At 38.4% G+C, this 23,685-nt stretch overlaps 2 protein-coding genes across 4 annotated transcripts; both read right to left on the bottom strand.

The window, feature by feature from the left end:
- Positions 1-16: 16 nt before the first annotated feature.
- Positions 17-5,906, bottom strand: LOC141799130 (complement receptor type 1-like). Of its 3 annotated transcripts, none has more exons than XM_074681242.1 (11): positions 5,746-5,906; positions 5,448-5,645; positions 4,002-4,101; positions 3,841-3,914; positions 2,852-3,073; positions 2,582-2,776; positions 2,384-2,480; positions 2,227-2,300; positions 1,959-2,138; positions 944-1,129; positions 17-230 (listed from the first exon to the last, which is right to left on the bottom strand). In XM_074681242.1, the coding sequence occupies exons 1-11, from the start codon at positions 5,795-5,797 to the stop codon at positions 193-195; spliced, it is 1,416 nt and encodes a 471-aa protein (XP_074537343.1). In that variant the 5' UTR covers positions 5,798-5,906; the 3' UTR covers positions 17-192. The 3 variants fall into 3 exon arrangements, with proteins under 3 accessions (XP_074537343.1, XP_074537345.1, XP_074537344.1); XM_074681244.1 differs by having other exon boundaries at positions 17-227; XM_074681243.1 differs by having other exon boundaries at positions 2,582-2,773.
- A 3,136-nt stretch (positions 5,907-9,042) lies between these two features.
- Positions 9,043-23,388, bottom strand: LOC141799464 (6-phosphofructo-2-kinase/fructose-2,6-bisphosphatase 2-like). The gene is made up of 17 exons (XM_074681706.1): positions 23,244-23,388; positions 22,439-22,615; positions 21,600-21,725; positions 21,114-21,210; positions 20,845-20,911; positions 19,557-19,631; positions 19,424-19,480; positions 19,208-19,332; positions 18,406-18,613; positions 17,976-18,122; positions 17,797-17,901; positions 17,286-17,415; positions 16,034-16,096; positions 15,885-15,949; positions 13,521-13,721; positions 10,172-10,241; positions 9,043-10,085 (listed from the first exon to the last, which is right to left on the bottom strand). The coding sequence occupies exons 2-16, from the start codon at positions 22,527-22,529 to the stop codon at positions 10,188-10,190; spliced, it is 1,611 nt and encodes a 536-aa protein (XP_074537807.1). The 5' UTR covers positions 22,530-22,615; positions 23,244-23,388; the 3' UTR covers positions 9,043-10,085; positions 10,172-10,187.
- Between the last annotated feature and the right edge of the window lie 297 nt (positions 23,389-23,685).

Below are 23,685 nucleotides of genomic sequence, written 5' to 3'. Positions count from 1 at the left end.
CATACTGTACTTCAGCTCCATTTCAGGCATTTTTTAATGTCTGCATCACAATTTCATACAACTTTTATTAGCATATACAACTGCAAGTGCGTTAAAAAAAAGATGATTGTACAGATAGAGGAAGACACTTTTCTATTCTTAAGAAGTCTCTTTTTTTTGTCTAGGTGGGATTTAACATTGTAGGTTAACATTTCAGCCGGTGCTGTAGCCTCTTCTGTAGTTCTGAGCTGCTGAAGAAAAAAAAAAAGAGAGATTAGATTAGATTAGATAGATTAGAAAGGAACTTTATTAATCCTTTGGGAGGGTTCCCTCAGGAAATTCAGATTCCAGCAGCAAGTAACACAATAGTACAAAAAAGATGTGCAGAATAGATAAGAGTAGAAAGAAGATAAATAAAAACACAGGTTCTATACAGCAAAATACAAAAAAAACAACAATAGCATTAATCATAATAATAAAAATAGTGACAATAATAATAAAAATAATAATATTAATAATGATAATAGTAATAATAATAATATCAATAGTAATAATAATAATAATAATAATAATAAAAGTTATAATAATAATTATAGCAGGAGCAATGGGGATTTCCAGCATAAACCACAAGCAGAAGTTAAAATGTTTGTAAATAAAAAAAATAAAAATTAGATCATTAACATAAGCACTAACCAGATGGAATAATTGCTATAAATAAACTACAATACTATTAGATAAACACTCAACACTGAAGCAGCAGTTAAAGTGACAAAAACACTGTACTCCTGCCCAAGCTGGCAGAAATAGTTAAAAAAGAGGGAAAAAGAAGGTTAAACAACTCGGTGTTACGGAGCAGCTGGAGAGTGCTGCCGTCACTCACAGCGCACAGCAGAGAAATCAGAGTTTAAATATTTTACAACTTAAGATACAGAACCAACTCTTCAAAAACATTCTGTGTACTTACAGCTGCGTTTACATTCAGGAGGGAAAGGCAGCCATTTCCCATCAGCACCACACGTGAGGGAGTTCGGACCAGACTTTACGTAGCCAGAATCACAGCTGATGTACAAAGTATCTCCTGGGTGATACATCTCTTTGTACGCCCTCGTCCAGGAGGCGTTAGGCACATTTGGAGGTGGGCACATAATCTCTGTAAAGACGAAGAAATCAGTTTTTTTTCCAATCCTGGTCCACTCACTAGTTACCCGTCCAGAAAAATGTTGTTTCAAGTTATTTCAGGACAAAAATTATGTCTGAATTGCTTGGAAAAAGTTTAAAAAATCTGCCAATGGAACAAGAGATAAGTTATTTGTATTAAGACATTATTCTAGTTTTAAGCAAATTTTCTAGCAAAAGTTTCTGTTGGCAGATTTTTTTCACTTGAAACAAGCAATTCAGACCTGATTTTTATCTTCAAATAACTTGAAACAAAACATTTTTTTCAGGACTGACAAATTTTACTTAAAATAAGACAAAAAAGAAAAAAAAAAAGATAAGATTTCATTTTTTTGCAGTGCACTACATCACTCCTGTTCTGCAAAACCTGTACCAGCTCCCCCATCACATAAATTATAAAATCCTGCCCCTCACCTTCAAAGCCCTCCATAACCTCACCCTTCTGTACATCACTGATCTCCTCCTTAGAAGCAAACCCAGCTGTACCCTCTGGTCTTCAACACCCACCCCCCCAGCCTGCTTGACCACAATGGGATCCAGAGCCTTCAGACATTCTGCCCCCTAGCCCTTGAACTCTCTTCCACCTGACATCCATGACACTGACTCATAGACTTTTTTTAAATCCCGCCTTAAACCCTGCCTGTTCTGTCGAGCCCACCCACTCTGTCTTTTTTAAATTAATTTTTCTCAAACTTTTATGTTTTTTAAACTAAACCTGAAGTGTTTTTAACTTTGTTTTGTACAGCATCCTCTAGTGCCTTGAAAAGCGCCTACAAACAAAATGTATTATTATTATGTAAGACCTTTGCATGTAGGAGGGGGATCACTCCACTCCCCGCTCTCCGTGCACCAGATCTCCCTTTTCCCTGTGAGGACTCCAACCCGACACTGGTAGCGAATCACTCTCCTGTACAGATACGTCTCCTCCTCTGGGCTGACGATGTATGCGTTTTTCACTGGTGGAGGAGCTTCACACGTCACAGCTGGAGAAGAATCAGGAGAGACGGCTCTGCTTTAACAAGCAGGAAAATAAAACTCACAACACGTGATGCCACAGTGAGTTCACTGCACCTTCACAGTCAGGAATCCGTCCATCCCAGCCTCTGCTCATACAGTGTCTTTCTGCTTTCCCCACAAGATGATGCCTGACGAACATAGGCACGAGTGAAATAAAGAGTTTGTTTGGAAAAAAACCACATCACAGTGAGGGGAGTATTAGGATTTTTACCCGACGTCGCACACAGCTGTTGCAGTGTCTCCAAACTCGACTCCTGTGTACTCAAACTGTCCGTTCAGAATCTCCCCTGCTGAGCCACAGGAGCGCCCTGTAAGAGGATGAGAAGACGTCATGAGAAGAGCAAGAAAACAAACCTTTAGAAAGCTTTTGACATATGAGGAGACTATGAGGGATTATCAAATGTCTTACGTTCACATTTCAACCTCAGAGGAGACCACTTCCCCTGGTTGCACCTGCGATATCTGCTCCCCCCTGCTGGAATGTATCCGACATCACACACATACTGAACTCTATCACCAGAGGAGAAAGACGTCTTTGTGATGTATTTGTCAGCCAGGTTGGCTTTGGAGTTTCTGGTGATTTCTGGGACACCGCATCCACCTGCTGAACAAAAAGAGAGACGTGTTAGTTTGGGATCGTTTTTACAGCCACAGCTCAATCTGCGCTCCAGTAACTCACCCTCTTTATCTGGTAACTGAGTTTTTTCAGGTGGCGGCTGACACCTGGGAGGCTCCGGCTGCCACCGGCCACCAAGACCACATGTGATCCTCTGAGCACCGTTCAGCTGGAAACCTGGCTTGCAGGTGAAATTGAGGCTTTGTCCCAGCTGGTGCATGGACACACCCTTGGAGCTGCTCACAGAGTTCACCACTGCAGGGGAGGAGCAGGTGGGGACTTCCTCTGAAGACAAGAAAACAATCCATCTGTTAAAAAGTTTTTATTTACTGGTAATAAATTTTAGTTTCATTCATCTATTTGTTGCTTACATAGTGTTTTTTAGATGTATGTGATTTTTTGTTGGGCAGCCTGTGTCCCTCATGCTCTTATTTTACATATTTCTCACTTAGTAATCAAAATTATATAAACAAATAAAGCAATATTAATAATCAATAATAATAATATTTTTTATTGAATATTAAATATTCAACAAGTAGCAAATTTCTGGAATTTTTCTCACACCATCTCTACTTTTCAACAACAAAATAAATGTGCACCACAGCCGTTATCGCAGAGACTGGTTTTTCCCCGGGTATGGTGGCCCACAGGGTCAAAATACCACAAAAATTCTAAAACCTCCAAACTACCTTGTCAGAAAGAAAGTGATTCTGATACTAAAAGTAATCTCACTTCAAGAATGAAAACAGTGAAACTCAAGAGTGGAAAACTAAGTGCTTGTCTTTAGATTTTATTTTTGATGATCAAAGTGTTTAAGTTCCTCAAAATGTAACCCACTTACTGTTAAAGCTTCTAAATACTTAATCACTTTTAAAACATGTCAAAGTAAACAAAGGGGTGAATAATGTGACACCCAGACAGGAATTACACAATCATTCAGTGACACCACCCGCCTACGACCACCTGACTGCATTAATCCAAGTGTGTCAGGATTATTAATTAAAGGGTTTCAGATACCGAGTAAGACTCTGACGTAGATCACAGTGCCCCACCTTCACATGTTGGGAAATCACCGGTCCAGCCAGACTTCTTACAGATCATGTAGTCGAGTCCTTTCAGGATGTAACTGTCGACATAGAGATTAAATGCACAGTTGGTGGAAAATAAGTTTCTGAAGCAAGTTTTACAGAACACCTGGAAAGTTTTAACTCACCCTTTGTTGCACACAGCAAAAACTCTGTCCCCGATGTATGAATTCCCTTCATAAAACAAGATGCCATTCAGCAGATCACCAGCATTACCGCATGCTCGTTCTGTCACAACACAGATAGTTGATCAGGTCAGCAAACAGTCTCCATTTACTGTGAGAGTTCAGAAGATTTCTTTCCCTCTGCAAGACCTCTGGTTTTGTTTGGGAGTCAGTTATAAACATTTTGATAAGAAGTATAATTTGCTACAGTCTACCAGTCATTTTTCACTATTACAGCTGTTATTATGTTAGCAAAGAGCCTACTAAGAATGGGGGGATTGTACCCCCCACAAAAAGTAAAAACAGAGCAGAGTATTTTGTTTTATTTATTTTTTTACATAAGTACAGGCAATACTTTAAGGGTTAAAGTGATGTTTACTAAATCTTGTAAAACATTTCTTGACCATAAATCAGAGTTTTCAAGGTGCTTAAGTGATAGTACACAAATTCAGAGTTCTTCTTCATTTGGTAAATACAAAGTTGAAAACAAACTAGAGTATGTTTAGTTCAGTACAAGGTATTTTCAGGTAAACAAGTTTGTGTTTTACTTTCAAGATATCAATGTTAAGTTAAAAGGAGAAAACTGGAAACAAAATTAATCTTCTTTGAATGGGAAGAATTTTTTATTTTATTTATTTATTTATTTATTCATTACAGAAAAGTTAATAGAACAAAAACAAGAATTAGTTCAGGGTGACTAGAAGAGGGTTATGAGAAGAAATCCATGTAATTAACTGATTGATTGGTTGATTAGTTTTTAGTGGTGTATCATCATTCATTTTTCCCCCAATAAGTTAAAACTATTCTTTTACTATTTATAGGTTTGCCTCAAGACTGAAAATGCCATAAACCTTAAGTAAAAAAAAAAAAAAAAAAAAAAAAAAAAAGGTTTTATTGAAACAATGATTTAATCAGGAATCTGTTTGAATACACAAGTTTTTTGGTTTTATAACCTGAAATAATTTTTTTTTGAGAGAATCTTTCAAAACAGACATTTTTTAAATTCCCAACATCTCATTTGTTTTTACTTTCAAGCACATTGTGTGGCCTTGTGTTAAAATTTGCAGATTAATAAAGTTTGACTTGTAGAGTTTACATTTTTAAGGCTGTTTGCATAATACATTCAATTGTTTGAGAAGTCAATTTGTTTTTCATTGTGTTGCAAATAATGAGTTTATTTCTCAAATATACAAAGTATTTTTTTTCTTGTTTTGTAGACTGCATTCTCTGTAGTTCACACAAATGGCCACTAGATGGCCCTCGACCGCTTCTGACTTTTCGTGTTGCTTAAATGAATTGACTGTAGAACACCAGAAGAAAATCATCCATCGCAAAGAAAACAAAACATGAATCACTCGTTTTGCCCTTTTTTGCTGAAGCTGACAGCTACTTAGTAATAAAAGTACTCACTCTCGCATTTCAGAGTCAGCCTGGTCCATTGTCCATGCACACATTGAATTTTTGGCACTCCTCTGTATGGAGTGAAGTCCTCTGCACAGCTGTAGTAAACCTTCTCTCCATGGCTAAACTTCTGTCTGCTGCTGTACTTCGGGTCCAGTCTGGTGTGCGGATACTCTGCGGGGGCCGAACATGTCTGCGGTTCTTGAGCTGTAAATACCAACAACCGTTAGCATATCAAAAACATCAAAACAATCACAGTCTGTCGAAAACGAGAACTATATGTTCGCCTTTTTAATCATCAATTTACCTGAAGTGAGTAAAAGAAAAGATAAAAGCAGAAAACCCCCCTCGATGTTCATCGTGTCGCTCGTCCGCGTGTCTGTAGGTAAACCAAATCCTCAGGCAGATTAAAAACAGCAGCGGCAGGGTCACATGAAGCAATTTATAGAGGAGGAGACACTGACCTGAGAGCAGCTGAAAGAGATGAAATTAACACAGAGCAGGGACACACACACACACACGCACGCACACACACACACACACACACACACACACACACACACACACACACACACACACACACACACACGCACGCACGCACGCACGCACGCACACACACACACACACACGCACGCACGCACGCACGCACGCACACGCACAAACACAACGGTATCTTTGAAAACAGGAAAAAAAAAACACCGAAATCCACTTATTCCATATCCTTGATTTCAACAGCAGGTATTTTGATAATAGCAGTGAAGTTAGTATATGAAACGTTGGTTCCCTTGTGATGACAAGTTCACTGCCAGATAAGGTTTTTTTTTTTTTTTTACTTTACTGGTGAAAAGTAAGTATAACCTTTATACGAGTAAAGCAGTTAGCATAGAAATGTCAGCTAGTTATGCTAGATAAGGTATTTCTGACCTAAATAGTCAGTGCGACCCCCCCACCCTCCTTTTTTTTTTTTTTTTTTTTTTAATTTTTAATTTTTACTGGTAAAGCAGTTTGCAGAAATATTTACATGTGTCAACAGTTAAAGCTGGACACAGCCTTTTTGATCCTACTGGTCAATAAGTGAGGTTCAGTTTTTCTTACTTGTCAAGTAGTTACCATAAAAACGGCGACTAACATGTCTAAAAAGATTTTTCTAACCTCACTTTTTTTCTTTTTTTTTTTAGCAGATTGGGTTCATTTGTTAAAACTTGTAAACTAGTTAGCACAAAAATGTCAACTTGTAATGTTAGCTAAGGTATTTTTGACCTTACAAGTTGAGATGTCAGGCTCATTTTTAGCTAGTTAACCATACCATACAAATGTCAACTAGTAATGCTGGATGAAGTACTTTTGACCTTACCAGTAAACTTGTGAATTTCTAGGGGTTTTTTGTTTGTTTTTTTTACTGGTTTTACTCATGCTCAAATGGCTTTGATACAAATACTGTTTCTACTTCTAATAGTAATAAAAATCGTTTTAATTAAATAAATGAATATCAGAACTATACCTCCAAGTAGAAATAAAAGTCAAACCCGTTGTCCTCTCAATATGTATGATAGCCCTGAAACAACCTAAAATTTGAGACAAAAGACTGAAAACCAATATGGAATATTAACCCTTATTCATTATATTGGACTCAAAAGGGGCTGTCTCAAAAAGGGAGTGATCCAAACTCACTGCACTTTTCCAAGTGAGGGGACAAGAAAAGCTCAAATTCCACAAAAAGCCAATAATCCTGATTTTCACAAGAAAACACAGAGCACTGCCAAGGCAAACCAAGCTAAAGCGAATCTCAAGTGATACAACAGCTACAGAGCTTAGATTAATAAGGAATTTTACTGAACAGAAGATTTGTTACCCTATAAATGTAAGACACAAAAGTCAGGTCAACAGCACAACAAACTATTTCCTCAAAAACAAAGAAAGAAAACTGAAATAATTTCGATGTAAACTATTAGACTTTTCACAACACTGGTTTGTTTGCATCATCTTGTTTTTGTGTGTTTGAGCATCTGTGTTTTTGTCTCCTGTTTACAACATGTTTCCTCAAGTCACATTCTTTTTGTTCCTTATGAGAGTCATGTCCCAACCATTGAGTTTTATACTGGATTCATATCTTTATACTTTTGATCCACAAACCAAATGAGGAGGGGTGGTGGTGGTGGGGCACAACACTAACTTGAATGTTTTCCTAAATAGTCCAGTTTTGCCAGCAGACTCTGAGTCACTGTTGTGTTGGTGATTGTTCATATGAGCTGTGGCGGAGGAAGTGACACATGTTTTATTTCAGACAATCCTCAATGTAACAAAAAAAACAAAACAAAAAAAACATATGCATTACGACAGAAGCTTGAAGCTTGTGAATAAACTTTGGTGTAAACAGGGGTGGGTCCACTGTCTGGGCTGGCCAAATCAAATATATCTATGGATAGCATTAAGTATGTGTGCACACGCAAGGATTAGTAATATTAATTCTTCTTCAACAACATGAACAGCAATCAAAGTTGAGAAATTTGAGGTGGCCAATGTTTCTCGCCATTGCTTTGGACAGACACATCTGGTTACCAGCAGCTTATTGTAGGAACGTATTTAAGTTACAAATAAGAAGATATTGACTGTGGATATACAAACTTGTTAGATTATTTGTTTGTATAGTTTTTAGTGGCCAGTTTCAGAACAAAAAACTGGAAAAGTAGTTTATCTACATTTAATTTTCCATATCTGCAGCGATATATTATTTTATATATACGTAAAAGACAAATTCAAGTTTTTTAGGAAAATTTCAAGTCATTTAAGAATCTGTGGCACACAGCTGATTCACACATAACTTTGTGTGCAAAAATATTGAAACCAAAAGCAGTAGCTCTGCTTTAAAATATCTGCTGCCTGTTTTATTTTGTGTAGTATATCTCATCAAAGTAAAAGTTAATCAGGGCTTTTTATCTGAATGTTCCCTCTCAAGTATCCCCTCGGGTGTCAAAACAACTTGCTGATGAAATAATCTAAAAGGAGACAGATAATCTGACCCTCTTCCTGCTGTTTCCCTGAAGTCTCACTCTCTGACTTTTAACAGTAAATGATACATATTTGCATAATCAGTCACAAAGGGAAGCACAGAAATAACTTCACAACTTTAAACAGATTTTGCATTGAAGTCAGTGTGACATAGTGCCGGTGTGTGTCTATCAAAACTGAAGGTTACCATGAAATTAGAAGAATGTGAGGACGTTTTATCATCATTACAAACAGAGCAGACTGTTAGGGAACACAAACTTAAGATGGGAATATAACTGGCTCTTATTTCAGGATATGAGATGTTCAGGAAAAATACCTCTGTCATTTATTTATTTTATTTACAGGGATAATGTGTACTAATAAACATTTCTGTGAATACGCTACAAATAGCCAACAGCCTAATTACCATCTTTAATCCCAGGCCAGATATTAGAATAGAATTCTTAAGAAGAAATAAATAGAATCATGTCCTCTGTTTTTAAAACTACTGTGCCTTGCTCTTTGGGGACACATAATTTGCCCAACAGGATGAACACTCCCAATGATCTCACAAAAACATATCCAACAAACTCAGTGCTTCTGAGTTCAGGGAAAAAAAAAGAGTCAAACATCATAAAACAGACCTTATTTAATCCAACATCAATGCAACACTATGACGCAGTGTGCAATCACATTAAAGCTTTTTTGAACATCCAAAAACGTTGCCAAGCTTTAAACACAGAAAACATTCTTTTGCATTTCAAGAACAGGTCACAGAGTTTAAATAAGTTCAAATGATTATTTTGGAGCCCTAAAGTCCCTTAAAAGAGGCATTTCTACAAATCATTACAGATCCACATGGCTTCAAACCACGCAGGTGGATGTTATCCATGCAGATAACAAGAAGGTAGTATTTAACATTCAGTGTGTTTGTTGGATCAGGAGTTTGCAAGTTGAATATGAACTGTTGTAAAATACTGGAGCACTCACAATGAGTTCAGAAGTGATCAGCTTCACATGACTTTAGCTCAACAAACTTCAGCTGTTAAGACACGCAGGAAGGCTTCAGTGTAAAAACAGTATTCTTTGCACACAGAAAACTCACAGTAGGTGCTACACCTTTTAAGGCTCTGCTTAACTTTCATTACATTAAAGCTTATGTGTTTGCTGAGAATCAAAAACAAATTTAAACATTTTTAACTACAAAAATAAAATCATGACTTAATTATTTTGACAGTGTGCATTTCAAAGGATGGATTATATCAGGGAATGTTTAAATAATTCACTGAAGAAAGGTTGAGCCGAAAAAAAGCTAAGGATGTGCACAGCTCCCTTCAATGAGGTATACAACTCACAATCAACATGTGCTAAAACTAAAACAACTTAGAGTACAGGAGGAGGAAGAGTGTGCGAGGAGCTCATGGATGGATTTTTCAAACAGTACCAGTATGCTTACCTGGATTTTAAGGCTACAGCGAAAAAAGGTTTGAGTTCCTGTTTGTATGTGCAAACTCAGGCTAACCTTTCAACACAATCCAAAGTGATTTCTTACATACAGTGAAAATACAAATGTGGTGTTAAATACAGAGGTTAATATTGTACTGGCTGAACCTGGTTGGAGTTTGAAAACTGGTCCTCGTATCCGCTGAAACATCCAGCCTAAGAGAAATGAGCATAACACAGGGGTCAGATATTTGAGGTGGAAGATGCAGATGTTCTACATAACAGATAAAAGACAGAAATACCTTTTTTTCTCCTTCTCTAACTCCCAACACAGTCCTCTGTGTCTGCTGCACTGAAGCCATTGACAGAGTCCTGCAGGATGTAAAAGGAAAGGAGAGAAAGTTGACAGCATGAACGAAAACACCCGGCCAAAAGAGGAAAGAGGTGTTTGTTTTTACTGGCACTGACTGGACTCAGGCTAATATTTAAATCTGAGCTTACCGGCCTGAAAGAAACCCTCCCTCTAAGCTATGTTTCAGAGTTTGACCTTTTTGAATTTAATAAAGGTGACTTTGTGGGCTACAACAGGCTGTGAGATTTATCCTCTTATGTCACAGAGCCTGTGAAGGTCACGTTTGTTTTCTTGTTCCAACACTCACGCAACAAACAGGGAAAACATGAAACTACAAATGTGAGATTTTTGTATCCAGGGTTTTAGTTGCTTTGGTACATTTCCCGAATCATCCTCTCCATTTGCAAAACAGTAAGTGCATTTCTCAAAACAGTTTGTACAAATAGCAAAACACTATGGATTACCTGCAAAAGCCAGTCTCTTTCTCAAATCTTTAGTTCATCTCTCAAAAGTAAATACCCATGTCAGTAAACATATCAGTGTATCAGAATGATGAGTCCTCATGTCATTGTGTATGGATAGGACAGTCAAATTGCTTGTCATGTTGTCAGTATAACAGTTTACTCTGGAAGGACATTCTGATGTTAACTATGCCAAAAGTTTTTTCAAGACGGTTTTTGTAAATTATAAGTTACATCTTAGTGTACGTGGGAGATAGATCACAAGGGACTGGACAAAATTCACATTTTCTCTTTCACCGTTTGTGCTGTAATTTACTGACTGACTCAATCATTGATACTAAAAGGAGAAGGCGCTGCATAGCACAAAGACAAAAAAAACCCAAAAAGTAGAAATGCGAACATAGAACAAACTGTTCATGTAGTGCTGTGGGAATTATAGGTCAGTGCAGTCGTCCCACACCCCTGTATGTTACTGTATGTTGGGCCACAAATTCTCATCCACATCACAACAGAGATCCTCTCTGTCCACAAAAAGTCTTAACGATTGAGGACACAGTTGTTTTCCCAACTTCTTCCCATCCTTCAACCAACCTCAGCCATTATAAGCTTATGATGGAGAACATGGTCCACAAGTGTGATAGATCTTTATTCTCCTTCTACAAGAAATTTGTTGCCACTGTCTGTACAGAGGAAAGTACACATTCATATTTGCCAGTTCATGGTTCATGAGAGGAACCTTTGAGCTATTTCAGGAAACTGGTTGATCATTGGTTGATCTGATGCTTCACATATTTCCATTGTTTAGAGAAAGTCAAGTTGGACAAGGGAGCTCTTTGCCAATTCAGAAAGATTTGGGAAAAAAAGTCCAGTGGAATAGTGTGGAGAGATGCTTGACATGCTATTGAAACTTGTTCAACCTTTTTGCATGTAAAGACTTAGACGATAAACTCATGACTAAATGTTGTGGGCAGTGAGACTATGCAGCAGAGACCTGTAATAATCCATTTTGATCAACATGACATAAACACCTGATAATGCAGGAAACAGCAGAATATTGTACATAATCATTTGCACAGATGTCCCAAGCATTTACAACTTGTTCAAAGAAATGAGAAACTGTTGATTTGATGTGCATAAGTGACACAATGATGTGAAGATTGAACAAGTAGTTTTAAGTTTTAAGAATTTCAATTCTGATGTGAGAAATGAACCAAAGCAACTGAGAAAAACTGCAATCTCAAGTGCACCAAAGCTGACTAAAACTAAAGTCTAAAAAAAAAAGTTTACCTTTAAAATCAGTCACTTGAATGATCCAGGTAAAAGGGTTACAGACCTAGAAGATTCTAATCCCAACTCAATTTGGGCTTTTGGTCTAGGCATCTACTTTCTTTTTGCACCCTCAGTCATCCTACTTTTTTAGTTCTTGGTATAAATATACATTTTTCACAGTAGTTATGGTCTTTCATTTTGTATTTTCCTCACTTAAATTTCTTCCAGTTCTTTGAAGTTAACTGGTGGATTTACAATTTTTGTACAACTACAGCTGTGACTACAACCTCTCCCACTAACAATGTTAGCATGAGTTTTCTAAAGGCTGTAGCTACTGTTAAAAGAATCTGAACAAAGCATGCTGTCCTTATATATAGAGGTTATTAAATATATGTTAATTTTGATGTGATGTTTGGTAAATGCAGCTTTATTTGTAATTGATAATGGTTAGCTTTATCAAGAACTACAAGAGATGAGGATCGTGTCCTGTGTCTATCCTGGGAGCCAAAATGTACGCTAAGGTGACTTCCTGGTAGGCAAAGCACATCAAACTGTCCCCTTGGCTGGTTAAAACATGATAAACTACTCTCTTGGGTGTATGTGTATTTTCTTTTCTTTTCGCCTAGGCCCTTCAAAATGTCTGACTGACTTCCTACAAATAAAAGTAGTAGGAAGTATGTTCTGAATACTGTTTCCTGCTTTTGAATGTGGTCTGTAGTTTGACTATTCCGTTGGGTCTGTTTTAAAGTAAGCTTCACTGGTTTTTAATTTTAGAAAGCAGAAGTAAAGCTAATGGAAAAACCAAATCAAATCAAATCAAATCAAATCAAATTTATTTATGAAGCACTTTTCATACATTAAAAAAATGCAGCACAAAGTGCTATACATGTTAAAAACAGTCCCCAACCCCCAGTTCAAACTCCAACCCAAAGCACCCCACCCCCCCCCCCCCCCACCCCCCACCCACCAAACCACTACCACTTATGGTTTTAAAAAAGGTAAAACATGGTTAAAATTGACTTAAATGAATTTTGCTGAAGTGAACAGTCACTAGAAATTACAGATTTACCATTGTGGGTTTTTTTTTTGATCACTTCACTGTGATGTAACATCAGTGTTGTGGTATTGTAGTTGTAATGCCAACTTCTTTTAGTAGGTGGTGGTAATGTGCATAAAATTGGTTGCCACTCTCGTTAAAAAGTGTACGATACTAGGAAAATTGAATATTAATTTCTAAAATCCAGATGGGACAGTGGAAGAGAGACAAAAAACATGGAGGACAGAGAGAGGAGGATGACATGTAGCAAATGGTCGTAGCCAAGGACGCCTCAGTCCACTTAAACCACTGCCCCACCCTAATGCACCCCAAAGAAATCTATTTTGACTTATACCACTTTTTATTGACTTCAGATCAATTCAATAATATAAATGCAAAGGATCTGTTTGACAAGTTTTTCTTAACTTACAGTTTTGAATGTTACTGAAAAAACTGTTAAAGAATAACATCTGATGTAAGAAAACGTTCACAATACTTCAATACTACATTGTCAGACATCATTGAGCACTGACCTCACTCTGTAGCGGCTCTTGCCCTTCAGAAACCTCAGAGAATGGCACGCTGGGTAAATTGGGGGCCTGGGACATGCGGGCCTGCTGAGGGTTTCCTGCACTGTAAAGGCGAGGACGCTTGATCTGATCTTGGCTGGAGAGCGGAGTGAAGCTGTTCCGACGAAGGAAAGCTGGAGGCACAGCGTTGGCTCGGACTTTATCCTGGTGTGTGAAAGACAAACAGACGAGATGGAGACATGAGAGGAGTTCCTATCTGTCAAGTGCCAATCCGCCAATCTGTTAGTGTGGGTCTCTTGTTAGTTACTTTGAAGAAGAAAAACAGCACCATATTTGAAAGCAGTATTTATGTCAATAGTATTTGTATTTTTCATTCCATATACAAAATACTTATATTTTTTATACTGCCTCATTGCATACATTGTCTGACAACACTCAGGAAGCCATACAACGACATTTCATTCCAAATGCTCTGCTGTGTAATTTGAACAATGACAACAAAGAAAGTCTGAGTCTAAGTCTTACTTTGTTGATCTCTGCGGGAAGGACATTTCTCACCCCATTAAACAAAAGCTTTCTCTGTAAATGTGTTTATGTGATAACGCCCACTCTGTCTGGGGCTCTAAATTTCTGTCCTCACCACTAATCAACTCAAACTTTAAAGCATGGGAGCAGATCTGAAGGAAGCTGGTGGGGGAATAAAGAAGAAAATCATCATTCTGTGTAAGGGGACATTCAGTTGTGAAAATCAACATCTTCAAACTGCCAGAGGCTCAAGGTTTTACGCTAACACATGATAACTTTTTTTTGGCTCTCTTTAGTTTGTTGGGAAATTTAGTATTTTTCAGCTCACCGTTTTGTTGTTTTGCTTATCAGAGTTGTTTCAAGATATTCTAAAAGCAACCGGAACACATTCTTTTGACTCGGGAGCAAATCTGTTCACCACCATCTCTTAGATTCACTGGAACTTATTTCTCGCCCTTGAAAGTGTTTGATGTTCTGTTTCTTTTCTAGCTAAGTGGAGTCTGAGCAGCTTCTCTCACAATCTTGTGGTGATGATAAGAGTCTGCCAAAGACACATTACAGGGACTGCGAGGTCAACTTTGCTATTTTCAAAAAGAGGAGACTAACTGTTGTCCTGTTTTATTCTGTATGCCACGTTAAAATGATTGATATCTCTGGTCTCATGGACAGATATAAGGGTATCAACCTTCACTGCCGACTTACTGCTAAAATAACATGTTTCCTAATAGCTAATTAAAATATATTTGTGTTTCTCCTTTTTGGGGGTAAGAAAGATCTCACTGATGATTCCTCCAATTGCCCCCAGTTTGTAATGATTAAAGGTTCCATATTATGCTAAAATCAGCATATTAAGTCTTTTAGTGAAATTTTTGGGTCCTTGGCTTTCCTTCCAGCCCCCAAAATTTGATATTTAATGACAAAACCTGTACTTAGTAGTGCTTGTGAATGTAAAATCCTGACCTAAAACGAGCTGTTTGGATTTCGGAGATTTGCTGACATCAGCGATTCCCTTTTTTGACCAATCAGGAGCAAGTCTGACCTGATTGGTCCACCGGAGCAGATACCCCCGAACCCCCTCCCCACTGCTGGAGAGATTTCTCTCCAGCAGTGGGGAGGAGAATGCCAAAGTTGAAGAGCCATCACTTCTCTATTTTTGGCTGTAAACAGCCACATAGTTCCATGCATAAGCTTCCCATCTCGGAAGAAGACAAGACTAAGTGGCGCATTACCAACCATCCGCCAACAAACCTCTGACCCTGGAAATGTGAGGACTTTAAATGCAGTGTGCTGTGGAGCAGATGCAAGAGCTTTTCCTCAGTGTCCCTCCTGTCTCTGTGTTAGCTTCAAGATGCTAACTTTAGCTGCAGTTAGCCTGTTGTTTTAGCCTGTAATGTTACAGTAAACAAGCTTTGCCGTTTTCTAAACCTCGCGCACTCAGAGCTCATGGCACTGCTCTCAGTGGTGCGGAAGAGCAGGTATCAGCAGAAAAGGAGCATAATATGGGACCTTTAAAACTTATATAACAAAAAGTTATAGAGCATTAAAAAGTATTTCAAAAAAAATAAAAATAAACAGATGTCCATTTGGCCAACACACTTCAAACAAGAAGCTACACTGACTTTAATGCATCTGGTTTCAGGACTTTCAAGAGTCTGGATGTGAAAGCTCAACGAAAATCATCAACTTCTTTAAATTCTCTATATGTTTTTTTCTTCAACAGACCTCTTCATGTTTATGTAATTAATAACATGGACTGCATCACACTGGGTGGACACTGACATGTTCAGACACCCGTCATAACACCACAATAAACAAAACCTCATGAAAAGGTCTGGAGCTTACAAACGGTCTGTCCCTGTGAGTGTTGACAGCCTCCACCTTCAGGTCGAACATGTCCACTTTACAACCTAAAGAAGCAGACAGGGAGAATGATGTCACACCCAAACAAAGGAAAAAGTCTGTTTCTGGACTCTAACATTAGAGCGACTTACCGTAAGCTACAGGGGTGAGTTTGAGGACTGTGTGGAGGGGACACTTCAGATAGGGCAGATCATCTGTAGCAGTGAAAAAAGAAAACTCTTTAAAGCTGTGGTTACTCTCAGTCATGTTGTGTTCATGTTTGTGTTCTTTCCTAAATGTTTGTGGATTTTTCTCTCAAGTTCATGCTGTGCTACATGTGTGCTGGGTGGATACAGTGGGATGAAATGCCAGTCAGAGCTGCACCCACACTGACTGGTTCAGCTGTGGTTAAAGCTTTAAACACACGCTGCAGGAATAACCACTTCCTCTGCTGCCTGATGAAATCCTGCGTCTGCCCTGAACTAATTATGGATTTGTTTTTGAGCCACATTTTCCACTCTAACCACCCACATATTATTAAGGCTGGAGTGACCATGTTTTATTTCATGTTTTTGAATCCAATTTTTTTTACCTGCACCTTAAGCTCCTAAAATTAAGGTCTTTTTTATTTGTGGCAATAAAACAGCTCAGTTGTTTCTCTGCTGGTGTGTACAATCTGCAATCAACATCTGCAGAATTCAAGTATTCAAAATGACTGCCACACTATTTAAAAACCCCCCAAAACAAATAGAGTGTTAAACATCCTTTCATTTGTATTAAATCTACAGGTGCAGTTAGTTGAATATTTTAGGATTTATTTTATTTGGAATATTTTTGACTCCAATATGGGTGCTTTAATTTAGTTACAAAAGTGCTTTAAAACAAATAACTTTCCTCTCAACTTTGGGCCAGATCTTTTCACTGAGTAATCTGCTGCTAATTTCACTTAAATTCAACTTTTGAGTTTGAATTGGGTTTTTTCTGTCAGTGAGAAAATTTTGAAGATGAATTTCAGTTGATTTTGGCCAAACTTGTTGGCATCAGGATAACCACGTTGGCATGATTTGAGAATCAAGAGCTCTGCTGCCCCCTTGTGGTTGCATGGAAAACATCAGGTGGAAATTTATTCTTTGAAAAATGCTTTTTAACTTACCTTACAAAATTTACAGCATTGATTTAGCAGGTTAAACTGAATCTCAGCTGCATTTAGAGATGAAACAAAGGTTCCTTTTCTGAGCGATCTGGGGCTCAGAGTTAGACAAAAGACCAGATAAAACCTGAAGATTGATGCAAGCCCCACTACATGACTAAAACTTTGTCAAACCCTGTTCCACAGGTTGGGAATATATAGATTTTGAATAATGCAAGTTTAAAGTTGTATTTTGAGTCTTTTGTGTATGAGACCTGCGCTCTTGTCCAGGAAATAAGCCAGCAGGCAGCGCATCACGGCCTGATGGCAGATGACCAAGACGTTTCCCTGCCGCTCCAGCTCCATGATGACTGGCTCTAGCCGCTGAACCAAGTCCTGGTATGACTGGAGAAAAAAGGAAATAATACAGAGGTGTTTTACTCCTTAGTTCACTTCATCGTGGATATATTTTACAGATAGTAACAAATAAAAATCTGGGTGGTAAATGGAGTTGTACTTATGTAGCTCTTTGCTAGACTTGACTCCTAAAAGTGTTTCACATTTCTCACCACATTCACACACTCATGGAGGAGGATGTTATTACTGACCATCATTTTTAACTAATTTTATTCCATGACTTTGTCACAGACAGCAATTTAAGCTTAACTGCCTTGTCCACTGGAGGAGCTGGAATCAAACCTCCAACATTCCAACTGAGAGACTATCCACTCCACCATTGAGCCACAGCCGCCCTGAGAGAGAGAGAGAGAAAGAAAAGGCTGTTACCTCTCCTCCAGGGTAGCGGTAGTGGTACTTGTCCTGGTCCCTCATGGCAAACTCCTCTGGATATGTTTCCTTGATCATCTTGTACGTCATCTCTTCACACACACCCTGAAACACAAAGAAATAAAGACTTAAAATCTAACCTTGTGCGTGTGACTTGTGTGATCTCTGAGACGACGTACAGCATCTATTTCATTGAGGATCTTCCACTGTTCATACGGGACTCCCAGCTCCTCGGCTGTCTGGATGGTGCGCCTCAGCTGGCTCGTCCATACTTTCAGGTCTGACAGACGGTGCTCCTCCACGAAACCTTTCAACGCTGCTGAAAACTGACAAAGAAAAAACCTTACAGAGACTAAGAGCTGGACAGAACACATGAAAAGATGAACTTTAAGGTTGCTCCCATCAAGGTTGAGACAAAACAAAATAATATAAAAGCTTTGTAAAGATTAATACGTTCTGGTGTACACGATATAAGAAAAATCAGCCACTAGCTTCAGTTTGGTGTCATAAAATATGAAAGTGAAAGTTCCTTTTACAAATTCTCCTCTCACACTTAAGGAGTCGTTTTCATTCTAAAAATTGTGAGAGCAATACGATTGGTTAAAGCACCTGCTTCCCTCTCTCCGACAGCTCAGAGTCCCCCCCGATGCGAGCCTCCACGTTGTGAAAGCTCTCTCCGTGCCGGCAGAGGTAGATGGAGTGGGAGTGGACATGGATGTTCATGAGGTAGTACACTATTTTACTTTGGATGTAGTCCTGCACTCTGTTGACCAGGAAACGGCGGCCAACATTGATGACCTGGATGAAGGAAAGGTTCCTGTGCGTGCCGGAAGGGCCAAAAGCAACACCAGAAAGTGAGTTGAGTGTTTAGACACAACTGAAGACAGCTAGGAGTGACGCAGGATAAGACAAGGTTATCATGTTCTCCCAGTTTAGTCTAAATATCATGTTAGTTTATCTTTTAGACGTAGAAGTGAAAAGTTCAAGGAGATCAACTACTACATTTGCCCTTCAACAAACTAAGAATCAAAATTAAGAAAATGAATCTTTTCTCCATTGAGTTACTTTAGAGTAAAAAGAAATCACACCTTTTTTCCTTCTTTTTCTCTAGTTATCAACAAATCGCCAACAGAGGAGTCACTTTGCACTTGTACTGACATTATATGGTCTGACTTGGATCACTTCATTTTCTATCTACACAAATAAAACCTTTAAATTGTAGCCAGAAACAAACCAAAGTTTCCACCTGCTGGCCAATCTTTGCAAGTGCTTTTTTTCCACAAGAAACATATCTTTGGTTGAATGCTCTGACAGTGAAGTCCAAAAGGCTTGTCTTTCCAATGGATAGCTATTTTATAATGTAAAACAAGAATGATTTATATTTAAAAAAAACAAGAAAACATCCTCTCACTTGTCATGTTCATCCGGATCTAAAGGTTGATACGTCACTTTGTAACACTCTATTCTCTTCAGAAAATCCTCCATGACACTTTCTCTGTCCCTCTCAGGATAATCTGGACTCGACACCTTCACATCCTGCGTGGAAAATATGGATGAAAGTAATAAGTTATCAGGATACATAAAAACTCCCAGGACTTAACAAGCTTTTAAAAAAAGGTGAATTTACCAAAATATTTGTAGCGATGACATCTGGGTCGTCACAGATCGACTCGACAAAAAACACCTGAGGAAAAAATATCTTTTGTTATAAAAAATAAAACTCCAGTTTCTGAAGTGTTAAACCACAAAGAAGCACTGACCTTGTATGCATTATCTTTGGCAAAATTCAGGATGAGTTCCCTTCGCTCTCTGGTGGTGTTGGTGGCATCAAAAACCTGATGGATGACACAAAATACTGAGAGCAATTCAAAACACCATTCACCCATGAAGAGTGAAAACAATCTAAAACCTTAGTGTCCAGACAGAGACAAGACACAATATAAATGAAACAACATACATACATGCCTTGTACAATTTTCTCCATAGCAGTTTTTTTTCCATCATGACTTAAACACGAAGTGGCATGCATAGACTTTTTGAAGGGCAGGGGCAAAAAGGAAAACACAGGCACATACAGTCCCTAAGTTCTGAGTGTTTTCAGTTTGTAGTTACTATCAGCATCCACGAGAACAGTGTGGATATAACTATGTAGCATGCGTTTTTCCATGCCAAGAGAGCCCTTTAGTGTGTGTTTTGGCTTCCAAGAGCGCAGTTTATCATGTTTTAACGAGTCTAGGGGACAGCTTAGTTTATTGTGTTTCTCTCAGCTACACAATGTCATTTCCAGGTTGTAGGACTCTGAGGTCTTAATCAGATTTATATTGCACAAAGTAAAAAAGAGCACAACCTCCCAACACTACCAAACTATTTAGTCAAAGACATCAAGAGTTTAACCCCATTAACAAAGAGAGAAAACCACATTTATCAGGCATCTCTGGTGTATGTTTTCAAAGCAAAATGAAAATCTTTTGTAAACCCAGATGTTGTTTAAATCTTTTTATGTTCAGTACTTTTGATTATTTCAAATACTTTGGGTTAAGTGAAGTTATATCTGACTTTTAAAAGCTTATAAAGCTTGTTGACTGACTGGGATTAGCTGCTGTTTATGTTGCATTCCACAGAATGGCATCAGAGGACAGTTTATAAGAACCCTGACCAGCATGAGTTTAGAGAATGAGTCTTAATTAGTCTTAGTTGTTATTGCTGGTAATCTATCAAAATGCTGTGCTTAACAACAAATAGGTGAAAAGGATCAGTGCTTCAAAAGCTGGATCTGCCTGTCTCTTTTTCCTGATTGGATGGTTACAGTTTTAAGTTTTCAGAGTTCATTATCCCCCTTCATCCTTAAACACCAGGCTCTAAGCAGGGACATCTCCACTTTTTTTTTTTCTTCACTCACACTAAACCTCCATGGGAAATTTTTATGCATACATCTTCCTGCACTGCCTGGAACTGAGATTCCCCATCTGTGGTCTATTCCTTGATGAACCGTCATGATAAAAGCACATTTCTCTTGGTTTTTTTTTCTTTTTCATTGCGTGAACTCACAGCGATCTGGCCTCCTTCTTCATTTAGATAAGATTTGACATCCTGCAGAGCCACCAGAGCACACTGTCTGTGAACCAGAAAGAGAAAATCGATCCAGAAATCAAAGAAGTACTAGATCAAATGTATCTTTAGGATAAAATATGCTGCATTACTTGTATTTGTAATCAAAGCATGCAGTCAAAAAGGAATTTGCATGACAAGCCTGCATGAAAATGCGGAAATCCACTACATCACAGAGGGTTCATATGAGAGGGTTTTTTTTCACTCACTTTCTTATCTCCATGGCTTCTTTGTTGTCATGTCTGAAGAAGTCATAGGACTTGTAAGACTTCACAGCTTCTCTTCTATACACCCCAAGGTTAAACACTATCAGAGAGACGGGCAAAGGCAGTGAATAGGAATGCTATATGTTCTTTCAGTGCTGCAACCTACAGCACATGTGGAAAAACTGGTTCTTCAGGTTCTGTGTTCCACTCAGGTGAAACCATAAACGCAGAACCACAAACAGAGCCAATAAATCAGGGTGTTGAGGTAAATACGATGACATTAACACAACATAGCCCTAAGCACAGTGAAGTAATGAAGCCTTTAAAGGACGGTTTCTATAAAAGAAAAAATGAGTCATCATGAGACAACCCTAATCATTTACTAATCCTCAACAAACCACTTTCATCTCACTTCCTCTGACATTTCTCACTGCTCACAGAGGGACTAAATAAAACAGTGCATCATACATCTGTTGCTTCTGTACTTACCCTTAGTTGGCACTCCGATCCAGTTGAGGTAGCGAGTCAGCTTCTTGGACATGTAGGTTTTCCCCCGCGCAGGTAACCCAATCATTACTATGACAGTTGGAGAATTGGTCATGTAGGAGGCCCATGCTGCAACACAAGTAGAGACATGAGTAACAAAGCATGTAAAGAGATTTTATCACAATCACTTGGTTTGGCCTCATATTTACTTCAGATTTCCCCCTAAAATGTTGCATATGAAATAAAACGACACAATGTGTATGCATGCTAACACAAAAGGGAAGGAGGGTTTGTGAAATAGTGCAATGTCACCCCTGCAGCTGACATCTACCAGGTGATGAAAGTTTAATGAAACACTTCCGTCAAACCAGTCCCATCTTGACTGCTGGTTAATATTTCTCTGAGGCCTGCAGTTCATCACTAACCAGCTCTAACCTTTTTGGCTGGGGAAGGAGATGAAAAATAGTCTGACTTCTTACAAAAAAAGGCCAAACAAAACCAGGCAGGACCAGACTTGGTTTGAGATTTTCCAAGCAGCTGTCTGCAGGCATTAGATCCTGGAGGAATGGATAGTTTTGTCTTCAAGGCATATTTTGACAAAGATCCACCTAACATTCCTCATCCAGGCTTCCTGACAGACTGACTGTGAATCAAAATCCAGTTAAACTCAGCCATGTTCTTGCAGGTACAATAAAGCAACAAGAGTGAATGAAAGAGCAAATCACAGTACAATGTGCCTGGAGTGGATTCAACAACGTCACAGTTAAGGTGCACGGGGTTCAGTAGTTAATACAGAGTGTCTTATGAGTCAGAGCACACAGAGGAACAGCAAAAACACTCACAACACTTCTTCTCATTGACCCTGAGGTCGCTCCTTTTGGCCTCTGTCGAGCCTTCTACAGAAGACGCAGGTTTCTGCTGCCTGGTGGCCATGAGTGGTCTGAAAATGAGTTCCTGTTCTGTCTCAGCTGGTCTGGTAAAGATCAAATCTGGTCAATAGTAAGATGAGGTCAGCATCACTGAGGAAGAAAAAGAATATAGACAGATATCCTGAGCATACCTCAATCGTTTATCAACTAATTGTTTTTTCCTCAGTTAGTTCAGTTGGATCCATGACATGAAAGATACTTCTTTTACATATTCATATCTTAATATCCAAAAGCATGAGCTTACTTGATCAAATATTTTTAGTAAAACATCTGTTTACAAGATGTCTCATTCATACAGCAGGCGTGCAGGATGCAAATACTAATAAAGAGTTTAAATGTTTTAATCAGGTGCTTTCCATTTCCAAATATCATCTCCACCTGTATTTTACAGTAACCAGGTTGATGAGAGATGCTTTGACAAAGGACACTCCACAAAGACTTTACCAGTCATTCAAATGAGTCGAAGTAAAGCGTTAGTTCTGAAATCCTGCCACTATCTGGCATAATCTAACACCACAGAAGCAGAAGTTGTATTACTGTTTCATTCTGTGAGGAAATTATACTGAGGGGATGCTGTTAAATTAACACTGTATATACAGTACTCCCTCGGCCTGCAAAGTTAACGACTTTCGTTCTTTTAAAAATACACGCATCATTTAGTGAATGAATAAACGGCACTTTGAAGAACACGAATTAAAGCAAATAAACATTAACTTACCAATATGTAGAAGTTGTAAAATTATTCGTTTTTTCGTGTCCAAAAATTCGCTCATCAATTCCGCTTCGCTGCCGCCGGCGACTTCTTCATCTTCTCTTTTCTCCTTCTCTGATGACTTAGCCCCGCCCTCTTTGTTGGGCTCTACTACTTCCGGAAATTAACAAGATGTCTACAGCTTCCGGCTATGCACTCCAAAATAAAAGAAAAACTGAACTCTGGAAACTGAAAAACAAGTGAGTGCCTGTTAAAAGAAAAAAAAAAACGAAAGCAAGAAAGAAAAAGTAAACACACGTTGGTTGTTTGTAGACCCCCTAATTTGAATCTTAATTGGTTGATAACTAAAAAACAGTTCTTATGCAAGACAATTTTCACTGTCTCTCATTTATTTATTTAAGAAAATTGTAATTTCTTGGAAAACAGTACCAAACAAATAAGTAAAAAA

This window comes from Halichoeres trimaculatus, unplaced genomic scaffold, assembly GCF_033239565.1.
Source record: "Halichoeres trimaculatus isolate MK-OKI-2021-1 unplaced genomic scaffold, fHalTri1.1 fHalTri1_scaffold_11, whole genome shotgun sequence".
Lineage (NCBI taxonomy): Eukaryota > Metazoa > Chordata > Actinopteri > Labriformes > Labridae > Halichoeres > Halichoeres trimaculatus.
Note: the sequence above shows the minus strand (reverse complement) of the source record. Positions and strands in the feature narration are given on the sequence as shown.